The 18,472-nt window shown below is 38.4% G+C and overlaps 1 protein-coding gene across 1 annotated transcript in view; it reads right to left on the bottom strand.

Annotated features, from left to right (window-relative positions):
- Positions 1 to 15,340: 15,340 nt before the first annotated feature.
- The window catches only part of HMMR (hyaluronan mediated motility receptor), a 40,349-nt gene continuing 37,217 nt past the window's right edge, over positions 15,341 to 18,472 (bottom strand). Inside the window, exons 17-18 of the mRNA XM_045792057.2 lie at positions 17,915 to 18,077; positions 15,341 to 17,008 (exon numbers count right to left, since the gene is read on the bottom strand). Of these exons, the coding sequence (XP_045648013.2) occupies positions 16,989 to 17,008; positions 17,915 to 18,077 (183 nt within the window). The 3' untranslated portion in view covers positions 15,341 to 16,988. The remainder of the gene's footprint in view (positions 17,009 to 17,914; positions 18,078 to 18,472) is intronic.

Below are 18,472 nucleotides of genomic sequence, written 5' to 3' on the forward strand. Positions count from 1 at the left end.
TTTGGCTCCGAAGCACAGAGGTCAGTTATCAACAACACCACAACTCAATTTTAAAAATCATTTTAAAAATGGACACATTTTCAACAGATAACTTCACAAAGATACAAGAATGGCCAATAATCACATAAAAAGATGCTCAACATCTGGGAAATGCAAACTAAAATCATATTGAAACATTGTCATCAGCCAGACCACAAGACTTGATCTTTACTGCTCACCTATGCCTACCCACCAACTTTTGTCTCACATTTTCCCTTAAGCTCTTCTTTCCTGCTTATCTCAACTCGGGCAAAAGACCTGAGGAACAGCATAGCACCCACCCGGTGATGGAAACTGAAACTACCCTTCCAGCAATAACTATGACTGGGCAGAGTTTCCCTGAGTACCACCCAGAGCAGTTTGAGCTCAAACCCTGGCTCACACCTGCACAGATGGACCATGGAGTGACCTGTGGAGTGACGGACAGTTACCTTTCCCTCATTATAATACTCTATTATTATATAATACTATATAAAATCTCCACCCAAGGAAGGGGGAACACAAGCCTCATTTACATAACATATAATGTATGTACAGGCATGTTTCCTTTAGGTGCATGTGCGACCTTATGCCTGCCTCTATATGTGATGACCAGGCTCCCTTCTAAATATTCATCCTGACCCTAAATAAAAGGAACCCCATTCAGCCTTGCTTGGGGACTCACGGCTCCGGAAGTTATTCCATGTGATCTCCTTAATTGCTGCGAATCACGTTTACTTTGTGCGACAACTCCACCTGGTGTAGTTCCTATCTGTAACTTACCAAAGAGGGAATTTATGTTAGTTCAGTTACAATACCATTACATACCTAACAGAATAGCTAAAATTTAAAACACTGATAACATCATATGCTAAGGAGCATTTTTGGCAACTAGATTGCTCATTCATTGCCAGTGGGAATATAAAATGACACAACCACTGTAGAAGACTGCTGGGCAATTTATTATAAAGTTGAAACCCTGACTCAGTAATTTCATTTCTGGATGATTACCCAAGGGAAATGAACGCATATGTATGTAAAGACTTGTGCAAGAATATTCATCGCAGCTTAATTCAAAATAACCTAAAACTGGAAATAAGCCAAATATCCATTAATAGATGAATGGATAGATTGTGGTATATTCATAGTATCGGAATATTACTTAGCTATACAAAGAAATGAACTGTATGAATGAAACTCAAAATCATTATGCTGAGTTAAGGAAACTAAACACAAAAGAGTGTGATTCCATTTATGTGAAATTCTGAAACAGTTGAAACTAATCTATGGTGAAAGAAACTAGCTTGGGGAGGGGGAGGGATTGATTGTTAATGCCATAAATGAACTTTCTGAGGTAATGGAAATATTTTATATATATATTTTTTTAGTTTTATATCTTGATAAGGGTATGGGTAACAAGGATATATATGCTTATCAAGCTATAAGAGTTAATATCTGGGGGTGGCTGGCTGGCTCGGTACAGCATGCAGCTCTTGATCTCAGGGTCATGCAAGATCACATTGGATATATAGGTTACTTAAAAAAATAATAAATATTTTAAAAAATTATATAAGTTGCAATTGAATTTTTTTTTAAAAGATTTTATTTATTTATTCGACAGAGATAGAGACAGCCAGCGAGAGAGGGAACACGAGCACGGGGAATGGGAGAGGAAGAAGCAGGCTCATAGTGGAAGAGCCTGATGTGGGGCTCGATCGCAGAACGCTGGGATCACGCCCTGAGCCGAAGGCAGACGCTTAACCGCTGCGCCACCCAGACGCCCCAACAATTGATTTTTTTTTAAAAAGAATTAAGATCTGTTCATCTCACTGTCTATATTACTATATGTAATTTATAACTCAGTTTTAAAACATAACACAGTCATATTTTGGATCATTTGGGTCACAACCTTAGACTCAGTCAACGATTCCCAGGATACAAGTTTGAGGTAGTGTTAACCATTGCACTGGTACTGTTAGCTAGGATGCAGTGGGAAGTTACTCAGATCAAAGGGCTGAAAGCTTTTACCAGAAGGAAGGAGGGGGAGTAGGGACAAAAGCAGGGAAGGAATGTGTTTTGTTTTGCTAGACCTGTACTTCCTGCCAAGGAGACACCTGGCTAGGTATTTTCCTGATAGCACCTTGCAGGAGCCATTCTGAACAAATTTGGAGCTGAGGACTTGCACAGAAGTCCCCCTGAGCTGTCCTGAAGTTACCTCTAGCTCATTATAATACGAAGATCTCCAACAATGGGTGGATTTTCTGCCATTTTTTGAACATACAATGTATGCACTAGCATGTTGATGTGCTAGGCTTGTGTGATTGAACCAAAGTGCCTAAATAATAGAATAAGTTCCTTAATATACATGCAAGCTCCCTGCCCCCAATATACTGAATAAAAGCTTCCTTTACTAGCCCTATGGAGAGATAGTGCTTCGAAAGTTATCCCTGTCCTAAAAGTAATAAAATGTTCTTTGCTTTCAGCACTGCCTTGGGTTTTGTTCAATTTAGTGCACCCCTAGAGGTGAACCCCTTGAATTCAGTTAAGGTATAAATGATGAATTAAATGGACAGTATTTAAATTTCTAAACTCATTAGGGCCTTAAAATCAAAATATTTTTCTTTGATAGGGGATGCACACATTTTTCAAGTTTAAGAACTGTATCTCTAAGTTATAATGATACCCCAAGAGCAAGAAAACGGTTTTTGTTTCTTCTTTTTTTACAACCTCCTCTCACCTCTATATTCCTATCCATTTTTAAAATTGCCTTTGATTCCACCATCCTGGCTGTTCCTATTTCTGTGACTCCTATGCTCACATGAATGGCTCTGTCCCAAACTCTCTCTCAAGCTATGGTTTCCCATTTCCAGATACCTAAAAGGCATCTTTACCTATATATTCCTCTGGTATATCAAACTCACAGGTCCAAGAAACTAAAAGTAAATTTAATATGAATTCATCATCTTGTCCCCAAAACCTGATCTTCTTCTTAACCCCGCCCAGGTTTGTGAGAAAGATTTTTTTTTTTTTAAGATTTTATTTATTTATCTGACAGAGAGAGAGACAGCCAGCGAGAGAGGGAACACGAACACAAGCAGGGGGAGTGGGAGAGGAAGAAGCAGGCTCCCAGCGGAGGAGCCTGATGTGGGGCTCGATCCCAGGACTCTGGGATCACACCCTGAGCTGAAGGTAGCCGCTTAACAACTGAGCCACCCAGGCACCCTGAGAAAGATACTTTTATACTAATTAACTCATAGACTCAAATATACATTTGGGAATTTATTAGGGAATAAAGATAAATTAAAAATGAATCATTAAAATTAACAAACTGGATTCCTACTTCACTTAAATAAGTTCTCGACAGATTTAAAATTTTAAGATGTACGGAAAAAGTACTAGAGGAAAGTGTGTACAATAATCTTGGAGTGAGGTAGCCTTTTATGAGCATATCATGAAATTCAGAAACCAAAAGTGAAAATATCAACAACATGGACTATATAGATTTTTTAAATATCTGCATGCCAACAATAGCAACAATAATAGTGATAATTAACCAAAAGCAAAAGACAAACTGGGAGAAAATATATATGATGCACGAGAAATCAAGAGCTAATTACCATGCTTTATAAGGAAATTTGAAAACCAATCGGGAAAAAATAACCCTTACAATTCAGCCTTTTAAAGTGTAGAATTTAATGGTTTTCAGTATTTCAGAGTTGTGCAACCATCACCACTATCCAAGGGACACGGCTAAAGTTTTTGAAGTGGCCACTGGAATTGGCAGGTTAGTGGAGGAAGGGTACAGAAGTTCAGCTGAAGGGTAAAAGAAAGGACTGGAAAATAAGGATATAGAACTCAGTATTGTAGAAAACTCTTCCAAACACTGTTTCTGTGAAGAGGTAAAGGTGTGGAAGTGTGGAGGGTGCTATAAGATCCAAGGAGTACTGGGAGTTTTGCTCTGCCTTGTTTTTTGTTCAGCTTTAGAAGGTCTACTACTAGAGCACGTTTGTATGACAGTGGGGAAGATTCATTAAACTAACTGGAGGAGTTATGGGTTGAATTGCCCCCCCCCCATGATATGTTGAAGCCCTAATTCCCAGCACCTCAGAACGTGGCCTTGTTTAGAAATAGGGCTGTTGTCCAATTCGCATTTACAGAGACAGAAACATAGAATTCTCCTGAAAGGAGAGACACTGCAAGTCTCGTGGCCCAGCCTGCCATCAACGGAGTGGAGAAGGATAACCGTCCCCCTGAAATTACTATCCTTCAAACAATAATACAAGGTACTACAAGGAGTAAAGGCAAGAGAATATGAGGACATATGTGTTCAGATTGGAAAATTTAATAGAGGGAAGATGAGGAAGTCCTGGCTGACTGCGTCAATTTTCAGTGAAGTATGTGGTAATGCCATCAGCGGAGGGTGATGAGGAAGGAGGGACACATGAGTCAGAACTTTGAGCAGAGGACTGAACTAAAATTGTACATATGTAACTTTTTAGCTAATGTAAGGAGAATTTTAAAAACTTTTTATTATAAAAATGTTCAGACTTACGGAAAAATTTAAAGAGCTTAATGAATATCCTTATACTTTCTACCCAAATTCAACAATTGTTGGTATTTTACTAGAATTGCTTTCTCTCTATGTATCTTTATTTTTTAAAAAGATTTATTTATTTATTTTAGAAAGAGAGAGCACACAAGCAGGGGGAGGGGCAGAAGGAGAGGAAGAGAATCTCAAGCCGACTCCCGCTGAGCACATGGAGCCAGACACAGGGCTTGGGGCTCGATCTTAGCACCCAGAGACCATGACTTACGCCAAAATCAAGAGTTGGCAGCTTAACCGACTGAGCCACTCAGGCACCCCTCTCTATATATTTTAAATTAAATTTGCTGTTCTGAAACATTTCAAAATAAGTGGTAGACATCATGACATTTTCCTTTTTTTTTTAATGTCATGACATTTTACTTTTAAAAACATCAGCATTCATTTTCTAAGAATAAGGTCATTCTCTCATATGACTACAATACCATTGTCATACTTAAGAATTGATTCACAATTCCATAATATCATCTACATTTAAATTTCTCTAATTTTACCAAGAATATTTTTTATAACTTTTTAGAAAAATCAATATATCACCACGGTTCCTACATTTCATTTACTCTTTTCATCTCCTTTTTTGAAGAGTGGTTTTAAAATTCACAGGAAAAGTGAGCGGAAGGTACAGTGATTCCTCGTATGGCCTCCTGTCATCCCAGACCCCTCACACCTGCACGGCCTCCTTAGCAACAACCCCCACAAGAGTGATACGGTGAGGAACGTACACTGACACATTGTAATCACCCGAAGTCCACAATTTACATTAGTAAACTCTTGGTGGTGTACATTCTGTGGGCTTGGACCAATAGCTATCTTTGTGGTGTCATACAGAGCATTTTTCACTGCCCTAAAAACCGTGTTGCTCTGCCTATTCATCCTTCTCCTTCCCCCACCATCTCCTGGCAACCATTGATCTTTTTGTCTCCGAGGTTTTGCCTTTTCCACAATGTCATATAGTTATAATCACACAGTATACAGCCTTTCCAGATTGACTCTTTTCACTTAGTAATATGCATTTGTTTCCCCCATGCATTTTCATGGCTTGAGAGCTCATTCTTTTTAGCACTGATTAATATTCTATTGTTTGGATGTACCACTATTTATTTATACATTGACCTACTCAAGGACATATTGGCTGTTTCCCAGTTTTGGCAATTATGAAGAAAGCTGCTAAAAACATTTGTGTGCAGGTTTTTATGTGAACATTCACATTCTCCCCCCATCACATTGGCTTTTTGAAGAGACAATAACAGTTACCTGATGATTTTCTTCAGAGATTCATATAATATTCCACAAAGCTTTGTATTTTCTGTATTTTTTTTTTTGAAACTTGATTAGATTGATAGTGCTGTGTATGCATAATGTATCATATTAGGAGGCCCCTGACAAAAGGTCATCCTAATATTAGTCATGTTTTACCATTTGGTATGGTGGTCCTTTCTTATTCCTCCCTCCCTCCCTCTTTCCCTTGCTTCCTTCTTTCCTTCCTTCTTTTTTAGTAATCTCTACACCCAGTGTGGGGCTTCAATTCATGACCCCATGATCAAGGGTCGCATGCTCCACTGACTGAGCCAGCCAAGTGCCCCTAGTGGCACATTCTTTTACACTTTGCAATTAATAAGTAATCTTCGGGATCCTACTTTGGGACCTGTGAGTATCCTGTAACCTAACAATGTTCACCTAATTGCCTCCACTGGTGTTCCTCATCTAAGTCAGTGATTATGTTGGAGGGGGCAAAGTCCATAAGACTTACTGAGGTCGTCTAGGGTGAGAATGAGTGTAACTAAAGAAGAGAAGAGAGTCCAGGTTCAACTCCTTACTCCAATAAATACAAACCAGGTACAGGATGGTGCAGCAAAGGAGTGAAGAAAGCAACAGTTAGGTGAAAGGAGAACCAAGTGCATGGCATCAGCTCTCTGGACAAGAGAGCATTTCCAGAAAGAGGAAGTTCTGTTAGCATAAGATGAAACTAGAGAAGTGCCCGTTGGATTTGGTAAGATAGAATTCACTGGGGAAATTGGCAGGAGCTTTGCAGGGGACTGGTGACAGAAATCAGACTACAGTGGGTTAGAATGAGAAAGACAAGGGAGAAAAAACTATACTATGTACCTTTTTCAGAGGTGGCTTTATTTATTTTTTTAAAGATTTTGTTTATTGAGAGAGCGCGAGCACAAGTGGGGGAGGGGCAGAGGGATGACTCCCCACTGAGCAGTGAGCCCCACTTGGGGCTCCATCCTAGGACCCTGAGATCATGACCTGAGCCAGGCACCGATCAGACGTGGCTTTAAATATCTCTAGCTTAGGCTTGTCAATAAATATTGTTTTTCACAAACTTTACACTTATTTCTCTTCCTTTGGTCATTTCTCTCAACATGAGTTTTAAAATACAGTGTAATGAGATAAGATTTTGAAATATCAATCTTCGTATTTTTTAATTTCTTACAGCACCCTTTTAATTTTCTCCTACTCACTTTGCAGCATCCATAGAGCCAGGAGGAGAATTAGGATGGTTCAAGTGAAAATACTCAAATACAGCAAGTATTTGTCCTGCTGTTGTTATTCTCTTGAATCTAAAGCTAATGAGGATTATGATGTGGGTGGGGGTGACAAGAGGATCAGTCCTTTCTCCCTGATTCAGTGAGAAGAGATAAACGTTATTGTGACTGAGATGGGAAGAGAGGGTATTGGAGTCACCCTCTCATCATAATAGTCTCCAGAAAATCAGTTGACAAAATTTGACTTGTGACTAAGGCTCAGGTGAGTCCTAATTTGAAGGAATGTTAGACTCGGAGTCTCAACGAAAACTTTTGTAAGGAGAGTGAATGTCTCCACATCTTTGGGTTCTGGGGCCTTCTCTTTTACTTTGCCACTACCTTTGGGGCCCCCACCCTATTTCCAGGAGATATTCCCATAAAAGTCATGAACAGCAACAAGAAGAGAGGATCTGGAGTGAGGGTTTCAGGGACGGTGAGGAAGGAGGCAGGGCATCCCCAGCTGTGGACAATGGTCTCTTGTCAGTAGTGTGAACGTGGACAGGTATTCAAGGTTAAGGGCTAACATGGATATGCAGGGCCTGAGTTGAACATGGCCCTCAGTTCTCAAGCCCAGGCTTCTTATCACTTGGGTCAGCCTCGGCGCACACAGGCCAGGTCCTGCATGTTTCCTGGTAGGCAGCATGCCAAAAACCTTGAAGCAAAAGCTTGAAGGGTTAATAAAAAGTCCAAAGTTCAGCTCTTTCTTTCTAAAGAGACCTTATCCACACCTTCAGTACACACTAGCCTGGCACTCCCTCAGAAATGTAGTCCATTCATTTCACAGTTGATTTCTGAAAGGTCTGAACTTTCTCCCCTGGATATCCTCCTCCTTTGGGGAGAGCTGGGACTGTGACGGTGATGATGATGATGATGATGACTTTTGGCAACACAATGGAAAGCTAACATCACTAGCCCCTCCCTCATGTAGTCCTTGATGTATAATCCATTGCTGGTCATTTATTATCCTTGGTATCTCCATCCTCAGTATTATTAAAGCTGTGCTACTTTTTCTTCAGCATAATTAAATTAGTTTGTAACTTTATGTAGGCGAAAGTGTGACTGTCCTGCTTGCTAGACTGAAAGCTCTGTGAAGATAGGAACCGTCTTTATACATTTCTTTGGCGTCTAGCATAGTAGTTATTTAAAAAATCTTGGTAGTTTTTAAATGACTCTAACACTGGAAGATCTCACCAATCCATAAGAATCAATTACCATTCCCAGATGTGTACCTATTGTTCGGAGCCTTCTCCCGAGGACCTACACATGCAAGGTTTTCCTGACATCTCCACTCCACCTCAAACTCAGTATGTCCCAAACTGAATGTGTGCACTTCACTTGCAAATGGCCTCTTTCACCCAAGTTCTTTATCTCAGGGAATAGCAAGGTCATTCACCTATTGTCTACGCCAGAAAGCCTTCAACTCTCCCTCAGGCTATGGGCCATCTTCTGTTTTTATCTGGATTATTATCTTTTTTTCTTCTAAAGCAACTAGACAGTGTCTAATGCATACTAGGTACTGGTAAGTATTATTGGATAAATAGTCTGACTTCTGGTTTATTTCCATAGAATTAATTTTCCACTCAGCAGTCAATGTGACATTCAGAAACATCTAATGCTGATCCATCGCCCTTTAACAGCTCACCATTGTCACAGGTTAAAGACCAAATTTCGTACTATGCATTTTGCTCTTTATCATTCACACAATCTGATTTACTGATCCTTGCAGTTGAACTTCTTGCCACTTTTCTCCTGGTGATACTGAATGTTGTTTATCAAATGGGGCAAACTCTCTTACCTTCCCATTTGATAATACATTTCCACTGAATCCTCATATCCCTGATGCTCTTTACCTGACACTCCTACCCATTTTTTCAGGTCCTAGCTTAGTACTCACCTCCTGACCTGACCTGGAAGGGGTTGGAAACTCCTGCGAGATCACTAAGTACTTTGCAAACCAAGATCTTAACTACTTAGCTAATCAAGGACCTGCATCACCTTTTGCTTCTGAACAATTTTGTAGGGGACATTCTTACACTGAAGTCTTTGTACAGACGCCTGAAAGACAAAGTCCTGGGAGAAAAATTTCTGGATCAAAGGGCCCATGGTTTTTTACTTTAGCAGATACTGTCCAGTTGATTTTTACATAGTGATATATCTATAGTGTATCATCATAGTTTCTGATCATTGTTAATCTGATATAGAAATGTTGGTGTTTCATTTTACTTTGCATTTCTTGGATGACGAGTCAGATTATCCTTTCCAAAATAAAGAACATCTGCGTTTCTTCTAGGTTCTGTCTGCATAGATCTTGCCTACTTTTGGACATTTGGTGTTATCCTTAATTTATAAAACTCTCTAATCAGAAGAAATTTGCTTTGCCTGTCATATGTGCTTGTCAGTTGACTGGAATTTTTCTCCATTTGGATTCTTTTACTTTTTATGAAATCACAGCTATGTTTTGTGGCTTCAATCTTCTTTAGAAAATCTCCCCATTTTGAAATTATGAAGACACATTATTGTGTACTATGATTATAGGATTTTTAAAAAAGATTTTATTTAACTATTTGAGAGAGAGAGAGAGAGAGAGAGAGAGAGAGAACGAGTGGGGGGAAGGGTAGAGGGAGAGAGAGAAGCAGACTCTCCACTATGCAAGGAGCCCAATGCAGGACTTGATCCCAGGACCTGCGATCGCGACCTGAGCCGAAGGCAGGTCCTTAACCAACTGAGCCAGGCAGGTGCCCCTGTTTGTTTGTTTGTTTTAATTTAAATTGGTAATTTATTTTTGGTTTGAAAGTGAGATGACAGATACAAATTCTTCCCCCATATGGAATGCCAGTTATCCCCAAACTGCTTATTGAATAACCTGTATTTTGTAGACATCCCACCATTGATTATTTCTATTTTCTTTGTGAAATAGAAGTAGTTCTCATTGGCTACAGGTGGGGCTGAAGTCCGAGGTTTGAGAAAAATTAAAAATGGGAAAGAGGGGCCCCTGGCTGACTCAAGTCAGTACAGCATTCGACTCTCAGTGTTGTGAATTTAAGCCCCATGTTTGGTATGGAGCCTACGTAAAAAAAAAAGTGGGAACGAAAAAGAAACACAGGATTGTTGGTGACTTCAAGAGCCTAGTTAAGGTTAGAAAGCGGGACCTTGCCATGGCTACTAACTTTGATGTTAGAGGATTTTATGTAGTGCTTTTCAACAGCCTGGTACAAAATCATGAGATGCAGGCAGTTGAATTTGTGCAGTGTTGAATTTTAATGGGAAGGTGACAGGAAATAAATGGAAAGATAGAGTAGTGAACCATTACATCTAAGTAGTAAAGTGAATTAAACAGAAGGTGGTCTGGTAAGAATTTTAGGATCAATTATTGTCATATTTGATGTTATTTATTTTGCCCACCAATCTGTAATTTGGGCAGGGCTCAGCCCAGGCCATTCACTGCTGCTCGACATCACCTGGGGCAGTTGGCTTTAAGGCAGGGAATCAACTGAAGATGGCTGGATTCCAAGAGTGAGTGTCCAAGAACAGCACAGAAATGCTATATCATCTTTGATGACTGTGGTTAACAAAATAATGGCTCCCTCAAAGATGTCTGCATCCTAATCTCTGAAATTTGTGGCTATTACCTTACATGACAAAAGGAATTTTGCAGATGTTATTAGAGAGTTTGATGATGTGTGTGGGTCCAATATAATCAAAAGGGAAGAGGGAAGGGGGAGGGTCAGAATAAGAAAGGTGTGACAACAGAAGCAGAAGTTGGAGTGATATGCTTTGAAGATGGAGGAAGGGGCTATGGGCCAAGGAATGTAGGCGGTCACTGGAAGTTAGAAAAGACAGGGGGCACCTGGCGGGCTCAGTCAGTTAAATGTCCAACTCTTGATTTTGGCTCAGGTCACAATCTCAAGTTCGTGAGATTGAGCCCTGAGCGGGGTTCTGTGCTCAGTGGGGAGGCTGCTTCAGATTTTCTTCCTCTGCCCGTCACCCGACTCCCTGCCGCCACTCTCTTTCAAATAAATAAATTTAAAAAATTGTTAAAAAAAAAAAAAAAGAACTGATTTGTCCATGGAGCCTCTGGAAGGAAGGTAGCCCCACCAATACCTAGATTTTAGCCCCATAACACTCATTTTAGACTTTTTTTTTTTAAAAAAAGATTTTATTTATTTGAGAGAAAGAGACAGATAGGGACAGAGATAGCGAGAGAGAGCACAAGTGGCGAGGAGAGGGAGAAGCAGGCTCCTGCCTAGTAGTGAGACCGACGCGCACCTCAATCCCAGGACCCAGTATCATGACCTGAGCCAAAGGCAGACGCTCAATTGACTGAGCCACCCAGGCACTCTTCATTTTAGATTTTTGACCTTAGAATTGTTGGATAATAAATTTGCGTTCTTGAAAGCCACTAAATTTGTGTTAATTTGTTATAGCGGCGATAACACTAATAGAGATGAGTTAGCTACTGAAGTTGTGTAGTGCCACTTTCACCGTTGTTATAGGCCCTTCCCAGCCTCATGGGGCGGGAGGAACAGATAAGCTCCCAATGGAAAAGTGTCAAGGTCACATTGAAGAAGAGCATGTTGGGTGGGAGAGGGTAGTGTGACCATCTTTAGAAAATATTATCTGTGGGGTACCTGGGTGGTTCAGTCAGTTAAACATCTAACTTTGGCTCAGGTCATCATCTCAGGGTCTTGGGATTGAGCGCCGTGTATCAGGCTCGACGCTCAGGAGGGAGTCTGCTTCTCCTTCTCCTTCTCCCCCTGCTCCTTCTCTCTCTCTAATAAATAAAATCTTAGGGGCGCCTGGGTGGCACAGCGGTTAAGCGTCTGCCTTCGGCTCAGGGCATGATCCCGGCGTTCTGGGATTGAGCCCCACATCAGGCTCCTCTGCTATGGGCCTGCTTCTTCCTCTCCCACTCCCCCTGCTTGTGTTCCTTTCTCGCTGGCTGTCTCTATCTCTGTCGAATAAATAAATAAAATCTTTAAAAAAAAATAAAAAATAAAATCTTAAAAAAAATATTATCTGCAATAGGAGGAAAATTGAGACCAACTCGATTACTTAAGCCCTAGATCAGCAGCCCAGTCTTTAGGAGCTGAGTATCTGTAAATCTTCATTAGGCCTTAACCATAAACACTTTCCAATATGTGGCCTTTCAAGATTAGAAACTTCTCAGAAGCTACTCTAAGGTAGTTTTAGCAAAATGCTGGGAATACATTTTAAAACTGTTTCAAATATCTACTATGGTATTTTATTTAATGAGATAAAGATATTTATATCATACTTGAAGGATTATAATGCTGGGGATGATGGGGGTTAGGAGAGGACAAAAAATAAAGTTTGGGACTCAACCTTCTCAGTCTGAAGCCATTACACACGTGGTACCAAAGATTTCTCCTAATACGCTGTTCCATTTTCTTCATAATCTCAAAAGGGAAGAAATTATTAGCTTCAAATTGTTTATATTCTTTTTAGAAAATGCAATTTTAACAAGGGCATATTTTCTTCCCTTAAAGGATTTTCTTCCATTAATGATTAAAAAAAATTCTGAAAACCTCCTCACGAAACTCAAATTTTTTTAAAAAAGTGCAAGAGCGCAACCTAACTTCATTTAAAATGAATAATAATAATAACATAAATAACATGAATAAAAATAACAAAAAAATAATACACACAAAAAGAAACATGTCTTCATAAATAAATCCATTTTAAACCGGTAGTCCAAAGAATAATCTCAACATTTAAGACTTTAGTTTGGGAATAAACTGTTTTGTCTTAAGAGCTTTATTGAGGTATAAGTGACATAAAATAAACTGTATATATTAAAGATAGACAATTTGATGTTTTGACACACACACACACACACACACACACACACACACACACACCCATAAAACCATCACCATAATTAAGGCAGTAAATATATTCATCACAAAAATAATAACTCTCTTATTCCTAATATTGGTAGCTTTTTTCCTAATCAGTCTAGCTAGAGGTTTACCAATTTTATTTATCTCAATAAATAAACTTTCATTGACTTTCCTCTATTATTTTTCTGTTTTTCTAGTTTATTGATTTCTGCTCTGATCTTTAATATTCCTTTTCCTCTACTTAGTTTGGGTTTAAGTTGCTCTTCTGTTTCTTATTCCTAAATTAAAAGCTGAGGGCATTGATTTGCGATCTTTCTTCTTTTGAAATATAGGCACTCAGTGAGATATTTTGCTCTAATCTGCTTTAGCAGCATTCCGTACATTTTGATACATTGTGTCTTCATTTTGATTCTCTTTGAAATAGTTTCTAATTTGCTTTTTGACTTTTTCATTGACCCATGGCTTATTTAGAAATGCATTATTTAATCTCCCAACTATCTATGGGTTTTCCAGAGATTTTTTTTTTTTAAGATTTATTTATTAGAGAGAGAGACAGCCAGCAAGAGAGGGAACAAGCAGGGGGAGTGGGAGAGGAAGAAGCAGGCTCCCAGCGGAGCATGAGCCCAATGCGGGGCTCGATCCCAGGACTCTGAGATCATGCCCTGAGCTGAAGGCAGATGCTTAAGGACTGAGCCACCCAGGCGCCCCCCGAGATCTGTTATTTGTAAATTAATTCCATTGTGTAAGAGAATATATCAGGTATGATTGGAATCCATTTACACTGAGAACTTGTTTTGTGGCCCAGGATATAGTTAATATGGTAAATTTTGTATGTTTACATAAAAAGAATGTATATTCTCCTGTTGTTGGGTAGTATTTTTATAAATGTCAATCTAATTAAGCTGGTTCAGAGTATTGTTCAAATCTTCAATAGCCTTTCTGATTTTCTGTATACTTGTTCTGCCACTTATTGAAGGAGGCTATTCCCCCCCCGCTGCCCCGCAACACTGGGCTTGAACTCACGACCCTGAGATCAAAACCTGAGCTGAGATCTAGAGCCAGACACTTAATCAACTGAGCCTCCTATGTGCCCCAGAGGGAGGTTATTGATATCTCTAACTATAATTACAGATTCTTCTATTTCTCCCCGCAAATCTATCAATTTTTGATTTATGTATTTTGAAACTATTAGTGGGTGCTTTGTTTAGATCTGTCCTCCTAATGATATGACCCATTTATCATTATGAAATGAACTTCTTTATATCCTTGGTTATATTCTTTGCTCTGAAATATGTCTTATTTGTTCTTAATATAGCCACTCTAGTTTTTTGTTTTTAATTTACATTATCCTGCCTTTTTTTTTTTTTAATTTGTGGTAAGACCATGTAACAGATTAACTCTTAATAAATTTTGAGTGCAAGATACAGTGTTTTTAACTATAGGCATTGTATTGTAGAACAGATCTTTAGAACTTACTCATCTTGTATGACTGGATTAAACATTCTCCATTTCCCCATCCACCCAACCTCTGGCCACCACCATTCTGCTCTCTGCTTCTATGATTTTAACAATTTTAGATAACTCATGTAAGTAGAAACACATGTAGTATTTGTCTTTCTGTGATTTATTTTGCTTAGCATAATATCCTTAGGGTTCACCCATATTGTTGCATATGGCAGGATTTCCTTCCTTTTTTAAGGCCAAATAATATTCCACTGTATTTTCTTTATCCATTCATCTGTCATGGGACATTTAAGTTGTTTCCACACCTTGGCTATCGTGAATAATGCTGCAATGAATATGGAAGTGCAAGTATCTCTTTGTAATTCTCATTTCAATTCTTTTGGATAAATACTCAGGAATGGGATTCCTGAATTATATAGTAATTCTATTTCAAATTTTTTGAGGAACCGCTATACTGTTTTCCACAGTGGCTGCACTATTTTACATTCTCACCAACAATGTACAAGGGTTCCAATGCTTCCATGACCTTGCCAACACTTTTCTCTCTCTCTCTCTCTTTTTTTTTGATAATAGCCATCCTAACAGGGGTAAAGTGATATACCTGTTTGATTTTGATGTGCAATTCCCTGATGACTAATGACTCTGAGTATCTTTTCCTATAGCTGTTTGACACTTGTGTGTCTTCTTTGGAGAAGTATCTATTCAAATTATTTGCCCATTTTACATCAGGTTATTATTTTTTTTTGCTATTGAGTTGTAGTTCCTTATACATCTTGGAAATTAACCCCTTTGATATACAGTTTGCAATTATTTTCTTGAATTCTGCAGGTTCTTTTCACTGTTGTTAGTTTGTTATGCAGAAAAAAAAAAAAAACAAAGCCCCACTTGTCCAGTTTTGCTTTTGTTGACTTTTGGTATCATAACCAAGAAATCACTGCCAAGACCAATGTCATGAAGCTTTCCTATCATATTTTCTTCTAGCTGTTTTATAGTTTAAGATCTTTGAGATGATTTTTTTGGGTATGGTTCATTGTTTTGCATTTAGATATCCAGTTTTCCCAACACCATTTGTTGAAGACACTATCCGATCCCTACTTATATTCCTGGCACTCTCAACTAGTTTCTGGATTGCTCACAAAGGGAATTTGTCTGTGTATTACTGCTAACTCGGTATGTTTATGGGTGGGGAGGAGGGTCCAAGTCTTCTATTCTGTCATCTTGCTGATGTCATGCCTCAGCATGGTATATCTTTTAACACTGTTTTATGGGGCACTTGGGTAGCTCAGTTGGTTAGGCTTCTGCCTTCAGCTCAGGTCATGATCTCAGGTTCCTGGGATTGAGCCTCACATTGGGCTCCCTGCTTCTCCCCTCCTTCTGCCCCTTTCTTGCTCACTCTTTTCAAATAAATAAATAAAATCGAAAAACAAAACACCTCTACTTTTCACCTATTTTTGTCTTTACATTTGAAGTGCATTTTTTTCTAATTTCTACATTTCTTCTGAACTTGTAGCTTATAATAGCATACCAACTTTGTAAATCAGTTATTTTAGATGAAGAATCACCACTTTCTAAATAATATACTACCATGTGTGATTCTGGGTACAAGGTAGGGAGAGGAGAGCAGAGATAAGAAATAGACCTTAAATAGAACCATTAATATAACTTAATATAATACAATTTGAATAATGGGGTAAATGACTTAATGTGTGGTTTTATTTCATATTATACAAATATCAATCAACCAGCCAGTAGTCAGATGCCAAGAACTCTAAGACAAATTCTCTTGAGGATAGTTTCCCAGATTTTTTAGTGTATCTAACAACTGACTGCACAGTTTGTTAAAAATGTAGATTTTCAGGCTAAACTCCAGATTTTAATTTAGTAGGATTGATATGGAATCTAGGAATCTACAAATTACTGACCAACTCAGTGACTCTGATAGGAGACAAAGAGATTACTATGGAGTTAGACATATCCTTATTTCTTATTTGAACTGGATAAATGGATGATGGATACGACAGAATGAAAATTATTAGACAATCCAAGTAGAGGCAAGAACAAGCCAAGGTGTTTTAGTCTAGCTTAAGAGGTTCAGATTAGAATAGCCCTCTGGTATCAAACTAAAAAACCTATAGATTAGAATCTTGAAACCATCTAAGGTTTCAGAGTAGGGAAATAATAATCTGACAAATTTTTAAAGGAATATTGATTGGATGGGATGAGTTGTAAGTTGGAAAGCCAGCAAGAAGGTTTACAATGAGGTGATAAAGGTAAGCATCAAGGAGGAGGTACAGACAATAGAAAATAAAATGTCAGAAGTCATACTGGTAAAAAATATTGAACTTCCCTTCACATACCTAAAAATAGGAAGTTAATATTAAATACATTAAAAATATTCATTACAAACATAATAATAACAGCAACAATAATAATAAAAATAATAAGAATGAAATAATCTTTAACAGGTCTTTCAGATGTTTACTTGATTCATTCTTGAAACTCCACAGGAGCTCAACAGCAGTTTGTATTGCCTGGAAGAATTATTAAAAAGAGGTATTAGTATTCTAAGTTAAAACGAATCTATCAGTCATTATAAACTAAAAACAGGCATTTCCTATCTTCTATATGCATGTTACATTCTGTAGCATAATCACATTTCTTTTTTTTTCAATTTCGAATTATTTTTTTAATTTTTATATTTTTAAAAAAATATTTTATTTATTTGACAGCACAAGTAGGGGGAGCGGCATGCTGAGGGAAAGGGAGAATCAAGCTCCCAGCTGAGCAAGGAGCCCTATGGGGGGGGCTTGATCCCAGGACCCTGTGATCATGACCTGAGTTGAAGCAGACGCTTAACCTACTGACTCACACAGGTGCCTCTTAAATTTTTTAAAGTTTTATTTATTTAAGTAATCTCTATACCCAATGTGGGGCTCGAACTCATGACCCTGAGATCAAGAGTTGCCTGCTCTTCTAACTGAGCCAGCCACGTGCCCCACATAATTATATTTCTTCATTCACCATCTCAACCAATTTTGATTTATTGTCAAATATAAAAAGATTCATAGTCAAAAGAGAAAACTTTATTTCTCCACAACTACAAATTCGACATTTAGGTTAAAATTTTAAGGGTATGATAGAGGGAACAATTCTGGGGGTGGGGTGGGGTTGGGTGGGTAGGTAGGAGCAAAAAAGTCAGACAAGGCTTCAAGGAAGATGGGACCTGAACTGGGCTCGGAGGTGGGATCTAGATATGTGGAAAATAGAGGGTACGGAAGGAGGAAAGAAAAGGCATTTTACACAAAAATATTAGTATGGATTTTGTACATCAGAAATTGTCAAAGAATTCTCACAGTTCATAAAAATGGATAACTTGTGAAATGTTGTGAAAGCAAATCCAAAGGAAGATGTCACCTATACATTTATTAATTTCTTACCTTCTTTCAATGGTGTTTTGAGAGCAAAATTTTCTTTGCTTTCATGAAGAAAAGCCTTTGAAGGATCAAAGTGTTTGATACCAAGAACTTTATTCAATTCCTCCTGAAGTTTTGTCTCACTTTGTTTTCTTTTAGCAAGCTGAGAGCGGAGTTTTGACACCTCCTGTGTATGAAAAATATAGACAATAAACAATAATTAAAGTTCATGTTGGCGAAATGTGTTATCCATGTTACTGACAAATTCCAAAGTTGCTCATGTACCAAACCAAAAGGCAAAAATCACTACTAGATACAGGCTTTAAGACTACAAGTTACAAAATGACTCTGAAGGGCTGTCACAAAGGAGATAATGAGACATTTAAATCTTCTTGCCACTCTACAGTTACAAAGCTATGTTTCTGATAAAAATTCATCTCCAAATTAAATGCAGAAGTCAACCTCTGGCGTGACAGCAGGAAAAGCTCCACTAACCGGCTTCCTAGTAAAACTAAAAATTATAAAAAGCCAACCATTTAAAGTCTATAAAAATGGTCCTAAGGCAAAACCGTCAATGAAGAA

This window comes from Ursus americanus, chromosome 15, assembly GCF_024610735.1.
Source record: "Ursus americanus isolate L20-20 chromosome 15, mUrsAme1.1.p, whole genome shotgun sequence".
In the NCBI taxonomy this organism is placed as follows: domain Eukaryota; kingdom Metazoa; phylum Chordata; class Mammalia; order Carnivora; family Ursidae; genus Ursus; species Ursus americanus.